This window comes from Dreissena polymorpha, chromosome 7, assembly GCF_020536995.1.
Source record: "Dreissena polymorpha isolate Duluth1 chromosome 7, UMN_Dpol_1.0, whole genome shotgun sequence".
NCBI lineage: Eukaryota > Metazoa > Mollusca > Bivalvia > Myida > Dreissenidae > Dreissena > Dreissena polymorpha.
In genome coordinates, this window is record NC_068361.1 from 7,013,238 (window position 1) to 7,037,957 (window position 24,720).

General features: G+C 35.2%; 2 protein-coding genes across 2 annotated transcripts in view; one reads left to right on the forward strand and one right to left on the reverse strand.

Annotated features, from left to right (window-relative positions):
* The window catches only part of LOC127838353 (uncharacterized), a 145,342-nt gene extending 129,685 nt beyond the window's left edge, over positions 1-15,657 (reverse strand). Inside the window, exon 1 of the mRNA XM_052366056.1 lies at positions 15,506-15,657. Coding sequence (XP_052222016.1) covers positions 15,506-15,545 — 40 coding nt within the window. The 5' untranslated portion in view covers positions 15,546-15,657. The remainder of the gene's footprint in view (positions 1-15,505) is intronic.
* Positions 15,658-16,621: 964 nt separating this feature from the next.
* LOC127838365 (uncharacterized protein C5orf49 homolog) lies at positions 16,622-24,061 on the forward strand. Its single transcript, XM_052366082.1, has 3 exons — positions 16,622-16,708; positions 21,817-21,933; positions 22,758-24,061. Exons 1-3 carry the CDS (start codon positions 16,640-16,642, stop codon positions 22,935-22,937), a joined length of 366 nt encoding a protein of 121 aa, XP_052222042.1. The 5' UTR covers positions 16,622-16,639; the 3' UTR covers positions 22,938-24,061.
* Positions 24,062-24,720: the final 659 nt, after the last annotated feature.

Genomic DNA, 24,720 nt, shown 5'->3' on the forward strand with positions numbered 1-24,720 from the left:
TCCACAATGTACTGACGATGGGACCAGCTGTGAATCATTTGAGCGTGAATAACCCGTGTACTTTCAATCGATGATTTCAGTGGTTTATAGCAATTAGTAGGAATTGTCATACCAACCACACTAATCGCTTCCTACGGTGTACTCCACCACGATAAAATCGTGGCAAGATACTTACGAGACTGATGATGGCAACAGGGTGTAATCCTCATGGAAATGGTGCTTTTCATGCATAATATTGTCTAAACATTTTTATTGCATGTTTTCATGGTGTAAAAACCCAGTGATGAAATTAAAAATAAAATTATATTGCGTGTCCAATTTCCATGTTCGTAGAAATATGATGGATAACATGTATAAAGCAACGAGAAGTATAGGGCTGTTACATCCTTATGATGTGATTTATTAACTATGACATTAACAAAACAGAATGCTCCGAGAATGGTGTATAACCAGGTTTTTTCCCCCACTTTTTGGGAAGATAGCCCATGACTTTGGAATTGGGAACTTTATCGGCATTTTCATGAAATTGGGAAAATAAATTCATTAGCCTTTTTTCCACAAGAAAAGTCCACAGATAAGAGAAATACTTAATTTGATATAAGTCTTTATTATCATTCTAATTAAAAGAACAAAATCATATAATACTTTGTTAGATATAATTGAATTAAAATTGAGATAAAATACTCATTAGGCCTAAATTAAAATTGAGTTTGTTTGCCCTTTACCGACCGACCCACTTTTTACCCCCCTACCCCAAAAATTTTATTGTGATTTCTGAAAACGTATTTTTTTATTTTCGTTTTTTTCGACGATCATAAAAGAGCCAACAGCAATATTTATTCGTGCACATATTTATATCCCTGTCTATTATTATCGCCCCTGACCGATCTAGGTCGCTCCGATGTTTGGAATTTCATACGCCCCAGAATAGACAGTAATGCAAGCGTCTATAACCAGAATCGCGATCGGCAGTGTTGCGTGAAAATGGCCGAACTACATCATACTTAACTATTGGTTCGCGAAAGTAGTCGGACATATACGAGTTTACGTTCGTTGTACACATGTTGTTAACGTGATCCAAGATGGCGGACAATTAAAAGAAATAACGATGCTCAGCGAGGACAAATGACTATCGAATTTACGACGCACATCATATAATTAGTATGGATTAATGAAAAGAGCGTGTCATTCTACGATGGAGCAGACGTTTGAGATACAAATAAAACTCATTATTTTTTTGGAAATGTATGAACTGAATGTCACAGAACAAGTGTTTGAAAATTGGAATGCAGTCTACTCGCAAAGAAAAATACATTAAACAGTTACAGGAGTATCGTTTGAAAATGCAAAATAAAAGACAAACATGATTTGATTTATATGCAAGTGGATCTGTGTTTAATCAGATTCATGTGCATATTCTGCTTTATTATGTTTGCCACTCTAAATAGTTTACTGTAATGGCATGTTAGTGAAATGGATATTTAAAGGTAAACTTATTTAATATATTAATGTCTCTTAGCTAAATACATCGACAACACTCAAGTATATATGTTTAAAGCGTTAATATATCCACAAACTGAAACTAACTCCCTTAATTGATATCCCCAAATCAAGTTTTCATGCTTATGTTAGTTGCAATAATACAACTCCCAGCGATTGACTCTCTGAGCTGTACGTATGTACTCATAAAAGCTCAGAGAATTCAAGAAGAAATAATGCTTTATAATAATGTTCAGTTTGCCCTTTTATGAATTTACTTTGCCATGCCGAGACTATGCACTAACCGATCAAACACTTAAAATTGAGGCCTGTAAAAATTTCAACTGGCCTGTGAATTGTTTCTCCTGGTAGGCAAGTCTGGCCTGTAAAATGTGACGGTCTTTCGCCATGTCTGAATTTTTCCATTAAAGGCTTTGGGCTGTCTTTCTACACTCCTTCAATGCTTGTTGCATGCTTATTAAGCACAATTTAAGGGAAAGGTTTAAGTTAAAAATAAAAGCTGTCTGGCTGTTAAATAGTTACAAATGCATTTGAGCAATTAACATCATATAATGAACAAATATTTGATGTAATAACACACAAGCATGCATTTGATATTAATATATGCAAGAAACAGCAAACAAGATAATGTGAAGCTACATAGGGCTTCGTACACTGCAACAGTGCTTTAATACCAGTGTTTTAAATATTAATAGACTATTAGTGTATTAAAAATATAATTTCTCAAATAAAATTAAATAATTTTCCTACCTACCTACCCACCTGTAAAATTTAGGGTCGGTAAAGGGCAAACCAACAATATTTTAATTGTGGCCTTAGACACTTCTTTCTAAAAAAAATTTTTTTTTTTTTGGAAATTGGGAATTTTTTGTCACATTTTGGGAAAAAATATACTTTTTGGGATTGGGAACATAGCCAAATTTCGGGTATAAAATCGGGCAAAAAAAACACCTGAGAACCCTAATGTCGAGGTTAAACAGGCAATCATAATGCATAATAGAAAATAGTATAATTATGTTGAAACCTTACACAAATTTAGTTAATTATTAATTTAAATATTAATGGAATGTGTTTTATTATTTGCAATGTGATATAACAAATATTTAACATCAGTTACTTAGAACTTCGATCTGAAAACAAACCTAAAATAACAATTTAATTTCACGTATTGGCATGTGTGATGACCCAAACAATACGATATAAAAAGTGTCATAATTGTTGGACTCCTTGAAATCTATTCCAACTCCTAGATTTCAAAAGTAAGGACTCCTTACTCAGATTAGTTAGTGTCGAACACTGTGGATAAACAAGTTTTTCCTTGCTTTGGCTGTGTCTTAGGGTCTTTAATTTATTTATCAGTTTTTAACCTTAAATCACTTCACCTGATACAGTCGATTGGTGTATAGCGGATTTTAGTGAGCAACGGATAGATTAAACGTTTTTTGCAAAATACCTTTATTTATGTTAAGATTTATAGTTTTCTATGAATTAGATACAAAAAGCCTATCATTGTTAAGTCGATTCATGTTTTTGTTGACGTGTGTCAATGTTTACAACTGTTTCTTTTTTTCAAAAGCAAAACAAGGTCACGTTATGTACGCACCGTTTTTATGATGACAGGAAAAGTGCAGACGTATTGGTTTCTTGAATTTTGCAGATTTTGTTTGGTAAACATAAAGTTCATTGATGTAATATTTTAGTATTATGTGTCCTTTACAATAGTAAGAATGCTCAGAAACCATATAAAATAAGCATGAAAGCTGCAACTCGGGATTTAGTGAATAACAGACATGTGGTGACCCATATTCAGAAATGTGAGATCGTCTCAAAATAAATATATACACAATTTAAGTTGTCAAATACACATACGGTTAGCGTATGGCTATGATATTTATAAGTGAAATCATTTTTAATGAAAACATAATCAAATTATAACGAAAAATCAATTTCTCTGACAACATATTTTTCACTATCAAATCTATATATATAACAAGGTATTCAACCCAAAATGACCCGAATATAGGATGCATCGCTTGAAACAGCCATTACCTTATCAATTGACCAGTCGCCAAATTATCGATCGCTCCGCCCACATAGTCACGTGGTCTAGTGATTAGAAAACTCCGACAAGCAGATCGCAATTATAGCGGATTACGTGAGGGAAATTCTATACTTGTAATGATGTATTATGCTCTTTTCTATAATATAAATTATTAAAGCCGCACACTTAACTAAACTGCTTTGTAAAACGTTAATACAATCATAAATACTTTAGAGAGAAATGGCGTAATCAAAATAAATGAGTTAACGGCAGACTGTCTATCAGAAACGTTTCTTATACATATTATATAGGGAGTTGATGAAAAATCTGTTGTAAAAATGAGCATTTATTTCATATTGATTTTGAACTTGTATTCAACCGTCTGACAGTGAACCCGGTGGCTAATTCATATATAATTTTGAAAATATTTTTATTAAATGCAAATGACATATCCATATCATGATGGGTTTTTTGTTTATTAAAAATGTTTAGATCTTTGTTTTATTGTGTTATTTTTAAAAAGACACCGATTTTTTTTATTTAGATATAAATTAAATTTTGATTGTAACCATAATTTAATACAGGCCTAATTTCGTGGTTTTATTAACAGACAGTCTAATATGCATTTTATTTCATTTATGTTAATGCGAACCTGTTACATTTCACTATCAAAAAATGAAATGTTGGTGTATTACGGTGCTGTTCACGAACATTCGAATTGAATACATTTAGCATATTATGCATTTGCTTATTTATAACAAGATGGCCCTTATATGTTAATTGAAATTTTCACATTTCTCCCCGTATCAATATATGTTGTATTAGAAATGTTGTTGTTGTATTATAAGCCGTACATTTTACACTTGAAGTCACTTTAAGCTGGCTAAGCCGCATTGAAATCACCTTTTTGTTGTTTTTACTTTAGTTAAAACAATATTTAAGTTAACAATTTATAATGATTTCCCTTGTTTATGATCCACAGAAAATAAATATATAATTGGAAATCATTTAAGTAATTAAATAGTTTTCTTTTCTTGTGTACAGTACCTAACAATGCCTTAATGTTCCTTCATTCTGAGATCCACGCAACATACTGTTATTTATTAATCATCCACAATTACGCTGAGATTAATAAGCACGTGTGGCAATTGTTATGTTGCCCAAACTGCTTAATAATATTGTGCATCAAACGGTATAACACGTTTTATAGAACACACACCTGGCGTGGTTAAACTATTTATTGTGTTTGTTTTCTCATTACTCATTCATATGTTCAAGAAATAAAGATAAAATAATAACCTTTTATAAAGTATGTATAGCACCTACAATTTTGAATAATGATCAAACAGTAATGATCATGCATTTGATATAAAATCTGTGTAAACTCTTAAAAATTACGTCAATTCCATATGTACAACACGCTTTGTTTGTCGGACAAAATGGCGGCCAGATAAGCAACCCATGCGAAAGACATCGGACCTCGGACATTTCTGATAAAATTTGCTGAGGTCCTGTACTATTCTCGACATTGTCGGACCTTGTGTCCGACCATAAATAAATTGTGTGTTTTGGTAAAACAATGAAAACGAAACTTGAATATTAACAAATACCGAGTTCAATGTTCAAAACCCAAATATGACCAGTATTGATGCTAATGTGATTCAGAATTTTATAAACACAAAGTCCGCCATTTTTTGCAAGCGCTTATGAAAAGTGAATTTTTGGGATGGGATCATTCCCATTTAACATGCGTAAATCAAGTGATGCAACGTGCGAGCATATTCATATTCAGTGGTAATATTTGATTTATAACAACCAATCAATGAGCGACTTTAATTTAATTTATAATTCATAAATTTACCTATTTTGTCTATAGTTTCAATGTGTCAATAATATCTCATTGTGTGCATTAATGCCGATATATTTTTTTATTTTAAAATACTACATGTACCGAGTTGCACGTCTATATATAGTTACGGCACATGGTCTGTTTTGACAATCACGCTTAAACCTTGCCATGCGTGGAACTCAACTCTGTCGGCAAAAATTTCGCGCTCTTATTAAAACACAGGCTTTACATGGCATCATGTGTAGTGAATGGTGCAGATGCGTACAAATAGACTTAAGGCCTAACAAAAAAATATGTTTGTTTCCACTGACATGGCCTTAAAAAATAGGGTAGGTAGGTTGGCAAATAATTTTATTTTTAAAAATATTTTTTTCTAGAAAATGTGGTACATGGTGCATCTTCTTCTCATTTTTTGTGTACAACTGTATGTACAATAAATTTGATGATTTATGTAATGTTATATGGCTTTATTTAAATGCTTTAATGAAATAAAAACTTGCTGTTCATTAATTTTGCATTTGTTGCTTTCCTTATTTCCGAGTTTAATGTTGACTTCTGGCAACGGCTTTAATATTTCATTTTATGACCAATAAAAGGCATAACTAAAGTCGCAGTAAGCTTGACCCTCAGCGTCTTTAGGGATTTAGTGTTGTTATACATTCTGTTCCTTTGGGATCATGGACTATATACTATATCATTTATAATTTATAATATATTAAATAGCCCAAAAGCCATGCTAGGGGGACCGCGAGTGGTGTTGCATGTAACATTATCACCATGAACAGCCCCAATCAAACTGGGTGTGCTATAATATTTCTTGGATGCAGTTTATGCTTCCAAAGGACCACATTTTCAGATTATATTATGTACTGGTGTCGTGGGGTCTATCTACCAGGGCTAGCGCTGTCCCAAAATTTCTTTGAGCCAACCAGGTTTTTGTTTTTCGATGCGCGAAAACTGGTTTTGAAATAATTATATATACATTTACTATCAACTTGTTTATATTTCTTTTAATGACAACAAGGGGCATATCACATATCATAATGTAACATACATATTTCAATATAGATATAGTTAGTATGGTACTTGTCAAAGTACAAACATAAGTTATTTTATAGATGTACATTTAATAGGGGTGTCGATTGTTCCAAATTTGAAATCCTGAAAATTAGGCCGGGGCACAGGTGGTTAGCGTGTGGTTATGATATTAATTAGTGAAAACATCATTTTGAATGATAAATAATCATATTATAACGAAAAATTAACTTTTCTGAAAAAAAAAATATTTACCTATCAAATATATATATAACAAGGTATGCAACTCAAAATCAGCCCAAAACGGGGTGCATCGCTTTGAACAGCCATATCTTCATAAATTTTGCAGCGATTTTCACGATCTCGGTCTTATTCAACGCAGAAATGAATTTCCTTTCTGGAAATGTATATGTCTTGCAATATTTTAACAAATGCTGGGTCAACTTTTAAGAAATAACACGATACACAACACGCATGACCCAGTTGACAGTGATCATGCTGTCTTTAAGACTGAAATCTTCACGGAGTAAAGGGCAACTTCCCTACAAAGTTCATGTAGTTCGATACCATAATTCAATAAAACGTATGAAAAAACATTATTACCGTTCTTGTCGTTACATTCTGCATCAAGACTAACTGTCCAGCGCCGTTTGAAACCTTTGTTTACATACATTTCAACTAACTGACATTTTAAACATACGAGTGATTTCATTGGTCCAATGCGGAAGTGTGTCTTTACAACTGGAGATTTCATTCATAAAGAATACATGATCACTGTCAACTGGGTCATGCGTGTTGTGTATCGTGTTATTTCTTAAAAGTTGACCCAGCATTTGTAAAAATATTGCAAGACATATACATTTCCAGAAAGGAAATTCATTTCTGCGTTGAATAAGACCGAGATCGTGAAAATCGCTGCACAATTGATGAAGATATGGCTGTTCAAAGCGATGCACCCCTTTTTGGGCTGATTTTGAGTTGCATACCTTGTTATATATATATTTGATAGTGAAATATTTTTTTTTTCAGAAAAGTTAATTTTTCGTTATAATATGATTATTTATCATTCAAAATGATGTTTTCACTAATTAATATCATAGCCACACGCTAACCACCTGTGGGCCGGGGGTCTTGGAACAGCAGCCGCAGGAATCCAACAGCAATAAAGGGCAGATCCCCCACCCAATCGAGAGCCCTTACTAATTTTTCTTTTTTATAGTCTTTCCAATTGTATTTTCAGGTGAATACAATTTAAAATATTATAAACCACACCGTCGGTATCACTGCATGTGCATTCGTCATTCTTTTCCTTCTAAAAAAAAAACTTCGAAAATAAATTATAATCGACGAAAAATAATGTATCCGAAAACGACAGTCTGAAAAATTGTACGCGTTTGCAACATTAGATAAAATGTGCATATTGTTTGACTGCAGACATTGCAAAACCTAGCAAATATACAATTTGGTTGACATATTGCTTAACAATAGCATTTTTGTGGTTAAAAAAAAACTTAATTATCACCTTTTAATTTCAAACGATAATCGGCAAAAAGGTGTAACATTGTCGAAATAGAAATAATTATTTAATTATCGTCCATTAATTCAGATCGACAGTCGGGAAAAAGGTGTTAAGTAATCAGCTTAGAAATAATTTATTTATTGGTACGCTTCTTTTGATTTGTTAATCTTTCAATACGACGTTTGCCATGGGCCGCTATATTGTTGGCAGACAACAAGATCAACTGACTGTGTATTCCAAGTCTACAGTGTCTGCGCATGAATGACCCAATATTATGTGCGAGCAAACTTATTGCTGATTGGCCAGCTACCATGTGCGATACAATAACAATAAAAATGATATGCCGATAACGTAGACAAGTTTATTGAGCGTCGCCGAAAAATACGCGATCCGATTTTTTTCGAATTTTGGGCTAAAAAAGATTAGGAACGGCGGCCAAAAATTAGGTAGGGTCGGGCCACCGGAAACAAACAATTATTTTTGTTACGCTTAAATAATATTATCACGTGGCTGTAGAAAAATGTGTAATTCAGTTCTAACAAGAGTTCCGCGGTCGGAGATGACCGCATTGAAGCCGGATTTTTGATTTAAATGACAGGAAAGTACCTTTCGGGTTTTTGTCAATGCAATACTTAAATTACTGAAATATTGTTCAAAGGTCAAAATGAAATATAAGTACTTTTCAAGGCATGAGCAAACCTTGTGTTATGTTTTGAATGCATGCATATACATGAACAACAATAACATTTAAGGTCACAAATATGAACTTGAATTGACAATTAGGAAAGTTTGATCTCAATTTTTTTATTAGCAAATCAGTAACATATTGTTTGAAGTTTCCATCAATTTCATTATCAAATGTAAGAAAATAAACTTAGATGAAATAATACCTTCAAATGAATGACCTTGAAATGACCAGTGGTCATCTAAGTGTGCTTGCAAACCTTTACGTCAAGTTTGAGATTCTAGGTCCAAGCATACCAAAGTTATAACAATTTTAACATTTTAACATTGAAGGTCACAGTGACCTTGACCTTCAAATGAATGACATTGAAATGAGCAGTGGTGATCTTCTAGTACTGGCCAACCTTTATGTCAAGTTTGAAGACTCTAGGTACAAGCATACCAAAGTTATAACATGGAATAAGAACTTTAACATTTTTACCTACCAAAGTTATAAGAACTTTAACATTTTTACATTCAAGGTCACAGTGACCTTGACCTTAGAATGAATGACCTTGAAATGACCAGTGGTCATCTAAGTGTGCTTGCAAACCTTCATGTCAAGTTTGAAGACTCTATGTCCAAGCATACCAAAGTTATAACAATTTTAACATTTTAACATTTAAGGTCACAGTGACCTTGACCTTCAAATGAATGACATTGAAATGACCAGTGGTCATCTTCTAGTACTGGCCAATCTTTATTTCAAGTTTGAAGACTCTAGGTACAAGCATACCAAAGTTATAACATGAAATAAGAACTTTAACATTTTTACATTCAAGGTCACAGTGACCTTGACCTTCAAATGAATGACCTTGAAATGTCCAGTGGTTACTTACTAGTTCTGGCCAACCTTCATGTCAAGTTTCAAGACTCTAGGTCCAAGCATACCAAAGTTATAACAACTTTAACATTTTTACATTCAAGGTCACAGTGACCTTGACCTTCAAATGAATGACCTTGAAATGTCCAGTGGTTACTTACTAGTTCTGGCCAACCTTCATGTCAAGTTTCAAGACTCTAGGTCCAAGCATACCAAAGTTATAACAACTTTAACATTTTTATATTGAAGGTCACAGTGACCTTCACCTTCAAATGAATGACCTTGAAATGACCAGTGGTCATCTGTTAATCCTGGCCAACCTTCATGTCAAGTTTGAAGACTCTAGGTCCAAGCATACCAAAGTTATACCATGAAATAAGAACTTTAACATTTTTACATTCAAGGTCACAGTGACCTTGACCTTCAAATGAATGACCTTGAAATGACCAGTGGTTACTAACTAGTTATGGCCAACCTTCATGTCAAGTTTCAAGACTCTAGGTCCAAGCATACCAAAGTTATAACAACTTTAACATTTTTTATATTGAAGGTCACAGTGACCTTGACCTTCAAATGAATGACCTTGAAATGACCAGTGGTCATCTGTTAATCCTGGCCAACCTTCATGTCAAGTTTGAAGACTCTAGGTCCAAGCATACCAAAGTTATACCATGAAATAAGAACTTTAACATTTTCGAGCACGCCGCCACCCTGCCCGCCCGAAAAAAATCCGGCTAAAAATGGACATGATGAAATATACTGCTATTTAAATTAAATTGTTACCGCATGCAATTTGTAACGGGTATTGTTTTCACAACTTACTCGCCATAAGTTATTAATTGCTAACCATTTGCATTTAATTTCTCATAAGGAACAATGATTGTTTAAGTAATTGTTTATGGTAAAAAGGTGCGATGATACCCGACACCGTCTTTCATATACTGTTTAATTACCATTGGATATTGCGTAAATTTTAAAACTGTGATTTTGTGTAAATCAATCTGCGATAAACGCTAACTTCAAGACTGACGTCGATCAAAAATAATGATCGCCATTTATCCCTGCCCTTATGATACACATTCTCGTTACCGATTGGACGCTTTGGCGACTGAAAAGTTACCTTAGAAGTTTTCGTGGTGCATCTTTGTCAGCATACATGGCTGTGTAATGTGACTATTATTCGATATGAGACAACAATATGAGTGCGGATTATCGGACGTCCGAGTGCCTTCCGCCATTTGTTAAAAGGACGCAATACGGACGATTTTTGGCGTAATTTACGGCCGGTAGTGCTGACTAAACAGGCATAAATTTAATTGTTATTTTATTGTATTTAGAGTTGTTAAACATTGTGAACATCATAACGAAAAAAAATATACCATGTATTTTTATTGTTTGTTTAAAGCAGAATAAAGTCCGGTAAAATGCGGTGAGGTCCGGTACATTTTAAAAGTTATCGGACCTCATGTCCGGTAAGATTTTTTTGTCTTTCGCATGGGTTGCAGATAAGCGTTGCTGAGGGGTGTGTGAAAAATCGACATCTGATTGGCTGATCAAAAAATGTGGGCGGAGCGATCGATACTTTGGCGACTGGTCAATTGTGCAGCGATTTCCATGAACTTGGTCTTATTAACCCTTTCCCTGATAGACCTCTTATCTGATCAGCCACTCCAGGCCAATACCAGTCCTGCTGTTCTGATAACAGTAACTCCATATACAGCTGATAAGCCTGACTACACCATCTCAATAGGGTTATTGGGAAAATAATGGAAAAAAATTCTCTGCCACTCCAGGCCAATACCAGTCCTGCTGTTCTGATAACAGTTACTATATAAAGCTGATAAGCCTGACTACACCATCTCAATAGGGTTATTGGGAAAAATTCTCAACTGTTACACCTGTCTTGTTTAGGCTTAATTTTTACTTAGTTCCTTGCATTTCACATCATCTGTGTCAATGTAAATATTGTAGAGAAATAAATTCTCCTTCCAACCATATTCATTTTAAGTCTGTATTCAAATAAATAATACAAGGATATAACAAGTAATACAAGAGTGTGCGAATGCAACAAAAAATGCAGTGAGAACCCAACCTTAAAATATTGAATTGTATACTGAAACATCAGGCGATTAATCGTTTGATTTGTCAGCATTTTGTTTCATTTCAGACTCCATGCAGTTTAGCGATTATAATCTCTGTGCTTTATTACTCAAACTCGTTAGTTTCTGGACACATGTGCTAATAAAAATAGCCACCGCGATTGCGTTTTATGGCCGAAACAAGCACACAGTGTCTAGGACCCGTATTTTTTATCCCTAAATGTTAGATAAGCACGTGCACTAATAATTATCATGTTGGTCAGTACAAAAGGCTTACTGGAAACCACCGACTGCGTCTTTGTTTTATTGCTAAATCAAGCACCAAAAATCCAATATCCTGTGTATTACCAAACACAAACTTTAGATTAGCACGTGTCGTCTGTCAAAACAAGTAGTGTACATGTCAAATAACATCAAAGTAATTCTCGTACATGATGTCGGAAAGGGGACTTGCTTTAAACATTAACAATTACAATATTTTTTTCCATAAGATTTGCTAAAAACAAATGAGAACCAAACAAACAAACACAGACCACACGAAATATAAATAATTATGACAAATTAAATGAAGAAAAAACGGTTTATTTTCGAAAAATCGCTTTTACTTTCTCCCAATTTCCAGAAAATGACTTATACATGTTGCATGAAATCTAAATATAGATGACGTGGTTGTAAAAGAATATGAATTGTACACGTCACTTTGTGTGCAATCAGATACAGTACAATAATTGTTGCAATATTTAACGAACTAAAAGATGATGATGATACAGCGTTTTTGACTTTTATTTTATTCAGGGAAATGTCAAAATTATTTGCAGGGTTTTCATTAGGATTCTTTGTAGCAGGCTTTTGAGTTATTTGAGGAGGCCAACCTGCTAGGGGGGTCCGGGGGTATGCTCCCCCGTAAATTTTTTGAAATAAAGGTGCCAAATCGTGGCTTCTGAGCATTTTTGGGCACATATTTTATATGATTTTCCTCAGTTAAAATAGAGGATATTAATGTGAATTTTTAAGTCATCAGGTTACATCAACTCTCAGGGGTGTCAATTGTCCCAAATTTGAAATCCTGAAAATAAAATCTGGGTGCCGATAGGGAAGCACCTGCAATTTAGCTTATTTGAAACAAAGAAATCGCTTCTCCTGAGCTTTAAGACACCTGTATTTTTAAGAGATTCAAAACAGACAAAAAATACTTTGGCTAGCAAATATCACAATCTATTTTCATGTAGATGCATGGGTCTGAGGTGGAATGTCCCCGTCGGGGGCGAAGGGCCCGGGCCCTAGCTTAATGTATAATTTCTGTGCAGTACATAACATGCATTCTTTACAGTATTAATGAAAATCTGAATTAAACAAACACTGGACATTTTAACATTTTAATAAGTTGTAACTTCCAATAATGTCACAATGACTTTTCAAAATATATTACTAAACCAATTTAAATGACTATTCCACAAGTAGTCATTGCAAATAAGAAGAAACAGTACAAACTGTAAACATCTTTATCACCTGTCAAACAATAACATTCAATATAATTAACCTCTACTTAACACGATCCCATTTTACCAAGAGTATGTGACTAGCAATTCAAATAATATTACCAAAGGAGTAAGTTACCTTAAGAAAAATAAAGTCTGATAAACATCACAATAATTAAAACAATAATACTGAGGCATTTTATGAGCAAATACCTGAACATTTATAAGAAATACTGTGTTAAGAGTACACAATGACTGTCTTTTTCTGAAATAATTGATTATTTAGTTTATAAAGATTGTGTGCCTGTTGACATGAGAATAATTGTTTTTATTTGATTAACTTAGGCATTTTTTTGGAAAAAAATTGGGCATAGGTTGCCCCAGTTGATGCAATCTTAGGATTTAAATATTTTGCTGAGGAAGCTTCTTTGGGCCATTTTTTTCAAATACAAATTTGGACATAGCTTAACATTGCAGTGCCAATTCAATATATTTAGCATTTAAGGCAACCAAGTCCGACCTTAATCATGAAAAAATCAGGAGAGTTTGGTGCTCGAGAGTTTCATTTATCCTTATGAAAGACTCACCCTCCTGTAAAATGTGGTAACAAATAAATCCACTTACCGCTGGGAGGATTAAAACTCCTCGGAGAAACCAAACATCATCGAAATCTGTCCAAAATCGAATAAAAAACGAAATGTAAGTGTAGCAGGAAAGTGCATTTATCCGGAGGTGCCGGTAAATGATAAACGTTAACAAAACTGGAACAAGATAACTTCAACAGCGAACTATCGTTCTTACTCGAAACACAAACGAAAAAGTCGTTTATTTTTCTTTTTTTTGACATATCCAATTGTTGACTTTGTCACAGTTTGTGACCTTGAATCAAAGTCGAACAGTCTCGTTACCCGCTCCGCGATTGGACAATTATATCGATACGACCAATGAGAAAGCAGTTAACATATATCGGTTAAGGTTGTTTACTTCCGTTTCAGACAGTTAGTATATTAACGAATACTAAATACCTCGTCATCGTCGTGAAAATTTGCCGGTGTTTTTTTTTTTAATTTTCTTTCCGAATTTGAGCCGGCCTGAATAACATTTGAGGCGGTCAAATTGGCCGCCGGCCACCTCCTAATGAAAACCCTGCATTTGCCCTGATACTTAAATGGATATTCAATACAAAGCTTATACGTTGTTGTCTGCGCTATGTAGTTTTGGTGTATAAATAAATACACACACGCCTATTTTCGCGCGCTTTTTGTCCAAACAAAGACTTGAAAGGAAAATATCATGGGCATATAAATGTATTCATTTCTGGCTTCATTTCGTAACAGAACATTAACTGTACACGATGGGCGCACACCACATTAAGTTATTTACGCGTGTTTGAATACCCTTGTCCCGATTGGAAACCTATTTCATCAAATCTTTAAATAGAAACATATGCCGAAATTCATTTGATACTTTAGAAAAATGTCCGATGTTTGTTTATGACTTTTCTTGAGCACTTTTGTCGTCAATATCATCAATAAGAATTTGCATTTGAAAATGGACATTGGGATTATACGGGATTATCGAATAATGGATAGAGACGGACAAATTCTCATGTTTGCGGTAATCGATAGAGACGGTAATAAAGGCATGTATCGGGGAATCAATAGACTCGGGAATATACGCATCTATCAGGGAAAGGGTTAAACACAGAAATGAATTTCCTTTTTGGAAATGTGCATATATTGCAATATTTTTTTACAACTGCTGTGTCAAGTTTCAAGAAATAACACTATACACATCTGATAAAGACCTAAGCGATCCGGTAATGGCTGAATCAGTGTACCATAAAATTCGCGCTGTAAACAAATATTTTTTCAGAAATTTAAAACTGCTGGCATGTTTCAATAGTAAAGACATGTGTCTATCTAGGTTTAATGGTTCAATTACTGAATGCATGGTGTTTACGTTGAAATGAGACTCGAAGTCCTTAGCTATCCGTTAAACACCAATCAACTGTAATAAATCTAACATACTTTTAATATTCTCACTTTTACCTGCATTGACTGCGCACCTGTCGAAAATACCGAAAGGGGAGTTAGACAGTATAGATGGATGGATGGATGATGGATAGATAGATAAGTACCACAAGAATATGGGTGAGAGGGACTTGGAACATTCTTACGAAATGTAACTTTTCCAAATCATGATTCATGCTCCCCAAATATTGCAAATCCTGCTTCTATGCAGCTGTATTATTTCTGGTGTACAGCGATGGCAATAAAATAATTAAGTTTTATTTAAAAAATATTTTCATACAGACGAATAATCACTTAAGCAATCCACGAAAATTGCATTGATCCTCGAAAATATGTTGCTTAGTCAAGTAAATGTAACAAACAAGAGATTTTATCAAATAATACGCTTTGATTTCTATCGATTACCAGAATTATTCAGTTTCCGTTTTCTTGCTTTTTTCCCCATTGCTTCTAAATTTGGGAAACTTGGATAAATCACCCAAACAAACTGAAAATCACGTTGAATTTAATCTGATCGTCTGCTTTTTTGGATAGTTCCCGCCATGTGTCATAGCTGCTTCAGCCAGACACCGAAATAATCGAATAAAGGTTAATTACCACTATGATATTTTGACGCTGCAAATTTTGAAGATCAAGCTCAGAAGGCAGACACGAATTAAAGGCATAACAACATCAACAGAAAAATACAAACAACTTAAGTAGAGTCTTAGCCTGTTGGTATTTGACTGACATTTAATGTTCAAAATCAAAACACAAAATTATTGTAAACCCTTTATTTAGCAGCGTCGTAGCCACGCTGAAGCATGACGCGGTAGCTGCCTCGGATTATATTTAAGAACGCAACATTACATTTATATATTTCTCGGACAAACGTATATAAAAAAATGCCAGTTACTGCATACTCAGCGTTTCAAATGGAAGCACATAATAGCAAACTGCGTACTTTGTTTGTTGCGTATGTGTACATGTATATTATCATGTTCGTCTGAATCCGTGTGAACATAAAAAGCAGTCGCCGCTTCTTATATGAATTATCGCAGCAAGAAATTCTCAGAAACGTGATGGGTAATTTGTGCAAACTCCACTTTTTAGTAATATAATAGGTAGCACAACTATTAGGTCTCGGCTCGATCATATTTTCCCAAATGTAGTCCTTTTTAACAAGAAACACGTAATAAGCAATGAATATCGCATGCATTTGTAACTTATCTCAATGTAGATACTGATGATTTCTCAAGACACCAGCTAGAGCTAAATCCTACTCGTGTGAATCATAATAAAAACGTGTTAGTATTTTTTCTTCGAACCTAGGCTACTGCGTAGCTTTTTTTTATTGATTTTATGAACGCCTGCTTTTACCGTGTTCAGTTCCGATATTTTACAAAGCTCCGATGGTGAATCCTAAATAGAATCTAAAGTTGTAGATAAAATTTAAAGGTCACGCAAACCGAAAGTTTAAAGACGTCATATCCTGGCGTTCTTACGTCACATAACGTCGTTTCTATGACATAATTCAATATTGAGAACGATAGAAAACAAATGTCGCTTTATGGTAAAAGGATTTTAACCCCACAAGAACATATGGGGTTGTGGAAAAACATAGTCTGGGTACGATCATAATGTAAAAGTGTTATAATTAGATCTGCTGCTTGGAAACTGGAGTAGAAAATACAGTAAACAAAACAAATAAGAATTGCAATACATGTACTAGTATATTTGAAATTGAAAGTATTACACATGTTTCTTTTATTTTTAAACTGAAAATAACGAGGTGTTGATAAAAGATGGTCACATATCTCATAGCACACACTATAAATGACATCAAACCTATACATACAAATATGTAGTTTATTTACTAACATCGTTTGTCATTCACACTCTTTGTAAATAACGATATCTCAATGAACACATATGTACAATGTATAAGGTTCTTCACACTTAAAAGTATTGATAATCGGCAGTTTGTAGAATGAAATTTCGGTTGGTTTTACGAAACATCATTGGAAAAAGAGAGCTCAGTAAAAAAAACTCGCCATTTATGTTTGTATTGGCAAATTGCATTACTCTGAATTTCAGTGTCTTTTTATGTGTATTAACGTAAGTTAACCAGGTTTTTCAGACATTTTATTATAACGTTTAAAGTGACACACCTATTGTTTTCTTTCCGAAAATACAGAAAAGAATTAAACGATCGATCGATGATATATATTTATTTATTTGCAGTAATAGTATATTGAGTATCGATACAAATATAACTTACGTCAAACTTTCTTGAAAAAAAAATCAAAACACTTAAGTACCGTTAATTAGAGTGTAAATCACGATGTTTCAAATTTATAATGATATCATTTACACAGTTTTTACTGTTACTCCTGCTTACTTGTATATTCCCATGCTCCTTAAAGGGGATTATTTTGATTTGTAAAAATACATATTTTAAGACCACTATATTCAGTGATAATTTATTTTATTACAACTTAATTTTATAATATTGTCACTTTTTAAATGTAATACTGTATCGTCGTCGATTTGCTCGTTTTGTGCCTCGTGCCTTAAATCCATGTAGTATTGACAGTGCACGTTTTATGAAAAAGCCAAAATTGTTGTAAATGTCGACGTCGTTTGATTCTATAAACCACTGCTCAGAAAAATTATAAAAAAGACCGATCAAAGAAGACCAAAATAAGGATAAGCAAAACAACACTTTTCAACATAAACACATAATAGTTTTCATAATGTATTATTCATAGCCTGTCTCCAGAAATCGCAAGAAAGAAAAATGTTAAAAATCACATGTTTCCATGTAAAATAATAAGGAAAATAATGAATGTATGCATATTCAGATGAACACACATATTTACCAAAATAAAATTCAATCATGGACTGGATTAGTTTATTTGATAAATTGAGTGGTTGTGAAAAAAATATGAACCTAAAAAATTATAAGATAAACTCAAATATAGCGGAAAGAACATTGGTAATGTTGTAGAACTGTAAGCGGTACCTTTATCATATTATGTATGCATTGACCAAATAAAAAGATTGATATAATGCCATTATTTGCATTTTTGGAAATATAATTAATAAATTGAAGTAAAGTAATGGATATTCTTAAATGCATTCAAACACAATGCATTTATTACGTCTTTTCTCATCCAGAGGACAAATAACATCAGCCGGAAGCATCGTATAGTAGTCGGTGAAGGTTCCCAAACCTGGCCGTCCGGCCTGCGATAATGGAGCCGACACGAGCTGGACGACTTTATAGCAGACCGCAAGCACACCTTCCTGGGGGCTCGCATTCGACCCACTGTGGTACGTATAAGCGTATAGGTCGCCGTGGGGGAGTGGATATGGTGTTCGCCTAACGACCGCGAGGTTTCGGGTTCGTTCCTCAAATCTGGAAACAATCTTGTACAGTAGTGATCTCCACAAAAGACACCCAGTAGTAGTTCTACCAAGAACACGGACTTGATAACGTTTCAATAAGCCTCGATGCAATCGAGCTGTAATAAAAAGGTTAAAGCTATAAGCGTGTGGATATTAAGTGGAATTATTGCGATGGTGACCGCGGCGGAAGTGGTGGTAGAGATTACAATGCTGGTGGCGGTGGTGATGATAGTGATAGAAGTTGTGATAGTGTTTGTTGTAGAGACGGTGAGGATACTGGCGATAGATCTGGACTGGTCATGGTCGTAGTTTCATTGGTTGATTGATTTCAATTATAACGTCAACAAAACGACGATGAAAACAAGAAGTGGGTGGGTAATAATATTAAACTTACATTGTGTTTTACTCATGGCTTTATAGAATAAATTTTAAGAAGTATCGGTAAATCTTTAATTTTTAATAATAACTAAAAAAAGCATATTCGCTTCATTCAGTTTCTTACTTTAAATCTTATTAGACATTTTTAATTTATTGGATATCAAATATACGAAAAACCAGCTGCGACAGTTAGCCACAAGCCGTTTGAGATTCATATGTCAACCATTATTAAATCATTATTAAAATCGACTTCCAGAAATTGGAATACTGAACCCGTTTTCGCAAGCTTCTTAGGTTACATTGAAGCAAATTTCATGCATTCAAAGGTTATTTTGTGCGTAGGTCTATTATTATTAACATGTTTTAAATAAACAAGTAAATGAATAACATTCATTAAATGTATTTTATTATTTTTTAACCTGGAGAATTTTTGTTCTTAAAGATAATTTCACCTGATCTTTTTTTACCTCAGTCACAAATAAAGACCGATCACCGTCCAATCAGCGGACGACGTATTTTTACGCTCATCGGGCTGGCGCCCGAGTCTCACTTAAAATTTTACACGATGTCGGGCCCAGAAAGGAATCAAATTGAGATCGAAAAACAAAATCGGACTATCAATGTCCAATTATCTCCCGGCGATCGCCCGACATCAGATTCGTTGCACGGATATCGGAAAATTACGGTTTTCCCAGGGACGCCGGACGGAGCTTGTCATGATACACGTACAACGAATCCGATGTCGAACGATCGCCGATCTTCATTCGATCTCAACTCGATTCCTTTCCGGGTCCGAGGTCGGGTTAAATTTTTAAGTGAGTCTTAAAATTACTCCGGACGCCGCCATATGCTACAAAATGAAGCGACAGTGAGATCGGCCGGGCGCCAGCCCGATGATCGAAAAAATTTGTCGTCCGCTGATCGGACTCTATTTGTGACTGAGGTATTAAACTGTGTCATTCATCGGGCGGCAGACGGCTCTGACGTGTCAAGTCTTCCCGATGCCTAGGGATCGGACAATTCGGCCGGCGACCGCATTATTTGTGACTAAGGCAAACGTGCAGCTTAAGTAAAGATTTGTATACGGAGCTTTGTGATTCCATCCCCCTACCAACTCAAACATAGTACGGAGCTTTGTGATTCCGACCCTTTACCAACGCAAATATAGTACGGAGCTTTGTGATTCCGGCCCTCAACCAACTCAAACATAGTACGGAGCTTTGTGATTCCGGCCCTTTGCCAACTCAAACAAAGTACGGAGCTTTGTGATTTCGTCCCTCTACCAACTCAAACATAGTACGGAGCTTTGTGATTCCGACCCTATACCAACTAAAGCATAGTACGGAGCTTTGTGATTCCGACCCTCTACCAACTAAAGCATAGTACGGAGCTTTGTGATTCCGACCCTCTACCAACTCAAACATAGTACGGAGCTGTGTGATTTCGGCCCTTTACCAACCCAAACATAGTACGGAGCTTTGTGATTTCAGCCCTCTACCAACTCTAACATAGTACGGAGCTTTGTGATTCCGGCCCTTTACCAACTCAAACATAGTGCGAAGCTTTGTGATTCCAGCCCTCTACCAACTCAAACAAACTACGGAGCTTTGTGATTCCGATCCTTTACCAACTCAAACATAGTACGAAGCTTTGTTATTCGGCCCTTTACCATCTCAAACATAGTACGGAGCTTTGTGATTCCGGCCCTTAATCAACTCATACATAGTACAGAGCTTTGTTATTCGACCCTTTACCAACGCATACATAGTACGGAGCTTTGTGATTCTGGCCCTTAACCAACTCAAACATAGTACGGAGCTTTGTCATTCCGGCCCTCTACCAACTCAAACATAGAACGGTGCTTTGTGATTTCGGCCTTTTACCAACTCACACATAGTACGGAGCTTTGTGATTCCAACTATTTACCAACTCAAACATAGGCACATAGGCCCAACGACATTTTTCCACATTTTGATTTTGGCTGACGTCATAAAATATTATTAAATATTATTTCTTAATTTATAAAAGATCACGTTTTTTAATAGTTTTTCTTTAGCAAGTATCTAAACCTATCACCTACATCACTGCATATTTTAATACATGCTGATTGTATACCGCATTTTCGCATATTTAACATGCTGACGTCATACCCGTATATTAGATGTGTTCATGTTGTACAACGGTTTAATGTTATGTCCCCTATAGATTGGAAGTGTTCATGATGTACAACGGGTTGATGTAATGTCCCCTATACATGGAATGTGTTCATGTTGTACAACGGGTTGATGTAATGTCCCCTATATTGGATGTGTTCATGTAGTACAACGCCTTGATGTAATGTCCCCTATATTGGATGTGTTCATATTGTACACCGCGTTTAATGTAGTAATGTCCCCTATATAGGATGTGATCATGTTGTATAACGGGTTTAATGGACTGTCCCCTATAGTGGATGAGTTCATGTTGTACAACGCGTTGATGTAATGTCCCCTATATTGGATGTGTTCATGTTGTACAACGCGTTGATTTAATGTCCCCTTTTATTGGATGTGTTCATGTTATACAACGGGTTGACGCTATGTCCCCAATATCGATTGTATTCATATTCTACAACAGGTTGACGTAATGGCGCCTATATCAGTTGTTTTCATATTCTACAACAAGTTGATGCAATGTCCCCTATATCAGATGTATTCATATTCTACAACAGGCTGAAGTATTGTCCCCTATATCGGATGTGTTCATGTTTTTCAACAGGTTGACGTTATGTCCCCTTTATTGGATGTATTCATATTCTACAACAGGTTGACATAAGTCACCTATATCCGATGATTTCATGTCCTTCTACTGATTGAACATAGGCCCATATAAATTGTTTTCATAAACTCATATGGGTTAACGTAATAACCCTCACCCTTTACGACAAATGCGTTCATGTTTTACCATAGGCTGACGTCATACCCCCGTACGAAAGATTTGTCAACCGCGCAGATGGCTATGACGCCAAGACGCATCGTGACGACCGGAAGAGCGTCAACAAGATCGGTTACTCCTTTCATGATGAGGTAAAGCTTCTCTTCTCTTCGACTTTGTGCCCATCCTACGTTTTGTTTATATGAGCATCGCTGTGTAAAAACTGGGGTTTAATGCTTTTGCCAGAATACGCATTTCAGCTCGCACAAGCTAATTAGATGCGACAAATCCCGCTCTTATGATATGTTTCGTTCAATTGAGGTCTATTCTAAAATTAAATTTAAATTAGGCGGGACGTGTCGTTCCTGATTAGCACTTGCGTACTGCGATAAACATATTAACATATTTCATCAACTAAATGACAAGGAGCCGTTTTTCAGGCCATAAATGCCGTCGTCGTTTAATGCTTTCTCAGCAAAACTCAAAATCGTTATTTATTTCGCAGAAAAACAACACTTGTGTGAGCCAAATTTTAACATAACATAACATAACATTTATTAGGCATAAAACAGCATATTGCAAATTTATAGCCTATACACGGTATGTGTTTGTGAGAAAGCAACATGACCTGACAAATAGTTTTAGAGAGTTGTATAGCAGTGCTTTGTCTTGGGACGTCTTGTTGAATTGTAAACGACTATCGGGTAGTTTTACCTTTTGTCATAAACAGGAAAATCAGCAACAATAATGTTAAAATCACAGTTGTATCTAATGGAAAAAAAACCACTCTCTATGTTGTTGATAAAAGTAATTACTGAAAAGTATGCTTATTTTTAAAAACACACCATTTAAGGAGCGGCAGCGAACAGTTTCATTGTTTACTGCGAAACAAGTTTTTAAATGAAAAACTAATTGGTATAGTTGATACGAGAAATCAGCGGATATTTTGCTTAATTTATATAAAAACACATTTTAGGAGTGGAAGCGCACAGTTCCACTACTGTCGTCATCTACATACGGGCACCGCCTGGGCCAGCCCCTCGAGCCCTTTGCCCGTGGCCACGTGCGCGTTGAGAGGGCCGGCAAGGGGTTCTTACACACGAGGGGCACAGGGTTACCTCCCATTGAGAACATATCGTTGAAATGCAAACTTTAGAAGTGTTTTTATTTTCTTATTTTTATTTTTTATTTGCATAATCATAGCTCTTACAAAAGAATCTTGATATTGAACTATGGATGTCAACGAAAAATGTCAAATTGTAATTATTGAATACATTCCCCTTTAAACTAAATAATTAGTTTTGCATTTAACGTTTCTTATCAATGCCACGTTTTAATAGTTTAGCTACTTAAATGAAGTATTCGTTTCTTCAAACTGCTACGTTTCATTTAGTCTTCGTTGTTGTGTTATGTAGTGGCCAGCATTTCTATATTTGTGTATGAAGCCGTTGTTAAAATACACGAATACCTTGCACTGAACAAATTATTCTCATTCCGCCACCTTTTAAAACACCGATTATAGCAAAAACGTTAAGACGCCAGTTATTTGTTTTTCAATTGTGTACAGTAATACATTAAACATAAGCAAACATAAGCAACAAAGTTACACAAAATAATAGTAATTGACGACAATCTTTGCTTTTTGTTTTAATTTTTCGTTAAAACGAAGTTTGTAGTATATATCCGGTTCGGAAAGTGTCGTCCCTGATAAGCCTGTACGGACTGCAGCGTCATGCGATAATGGGTCTTCGGCCATAGCAGACTGCAGCGTCATGCGATAATGGGTCTACGGCCATAGCGGACTGCAGCGTCATGTGATAATGAGTATTCGGACATACACAGCCAACGTAACTGCAGGCTAGCATGTGAACTAGTAATGCGGTCAGGAGCTACGCCGACTATTAAGGAGCCCACGAATTCCTGTGCAACTTCAAAGCGGTAGCTCGCGATTAGCAAGCGGTAGGTTGCGCGATTGTTCACTCTGGTCTTTAGCTATACTCGCCGCATATGGCATAAAACCTATTTTTGCACGTCATTTGATATGTTACACAATGCAAGCAATGAGAACACCTTAATTGAACAGCTGGTCCAACCGTATTTTATCAAAGATAAGCAGAGATTATCAACCATTTTAGCCAATCGATTTTGTTTTCGCTCGTTTATATTTACGGCGTCGCACCACATACATATGACATATTGGTTTATTTATTAATGCATTGCATTTACATTCGTATAGATAAACATGCTTCATCATGAAATCATAAACACACGACAAAGTGCTTTATGGAATTTTGTTGTCAGGTAGTTTTGTTTTATCCTTTGCTTGCTGTTTACGCAAGCTAAAAATATTAATGTGTCTTGATGGAAATTGTTGTAAATGCCGAACACAATTCAGAGTATCGATAACTACACCTTACATTAAAGAGTATGGGTGAGCCATTCTCTGTGAAAAGGAGGTTTAATGCATGTACGTAAAGTGTCGTCCCAGATTAGCCTGTGCGGACTCATGGACGATACTTTCCGCTAAAACTGGATTTTCACTAAGAGAAAAAATACAATGATGGCGGGAAGTGTCGTACCGTACCTGATTAGCCTGTGCGAACTACACTGGCTTATATGAATCGACACTTTACGAACATGAACAAAAACCCATTTTCACAGAGCTCGGCTCATATAATTGCTACAACTATAACGTCGTAATATAATTGCAGTTCATGCAATGTAATTTGACTCAATGTAGCAATGGTCACGTTACACTCCATCCTTTGACAGAAGTTTTGTCATAGGAACATGCAACAACATCTGTCGTAATAACAAAAGAACGCATTTAAGTATTTTACTGATGTAATAAATAGTATAAATTAGTATAAATGCTCTATGTTGTTGACAAACAATGTGCATGACCCAATAAGCTCGGTTACCGAAAGCAACTCAGGAAT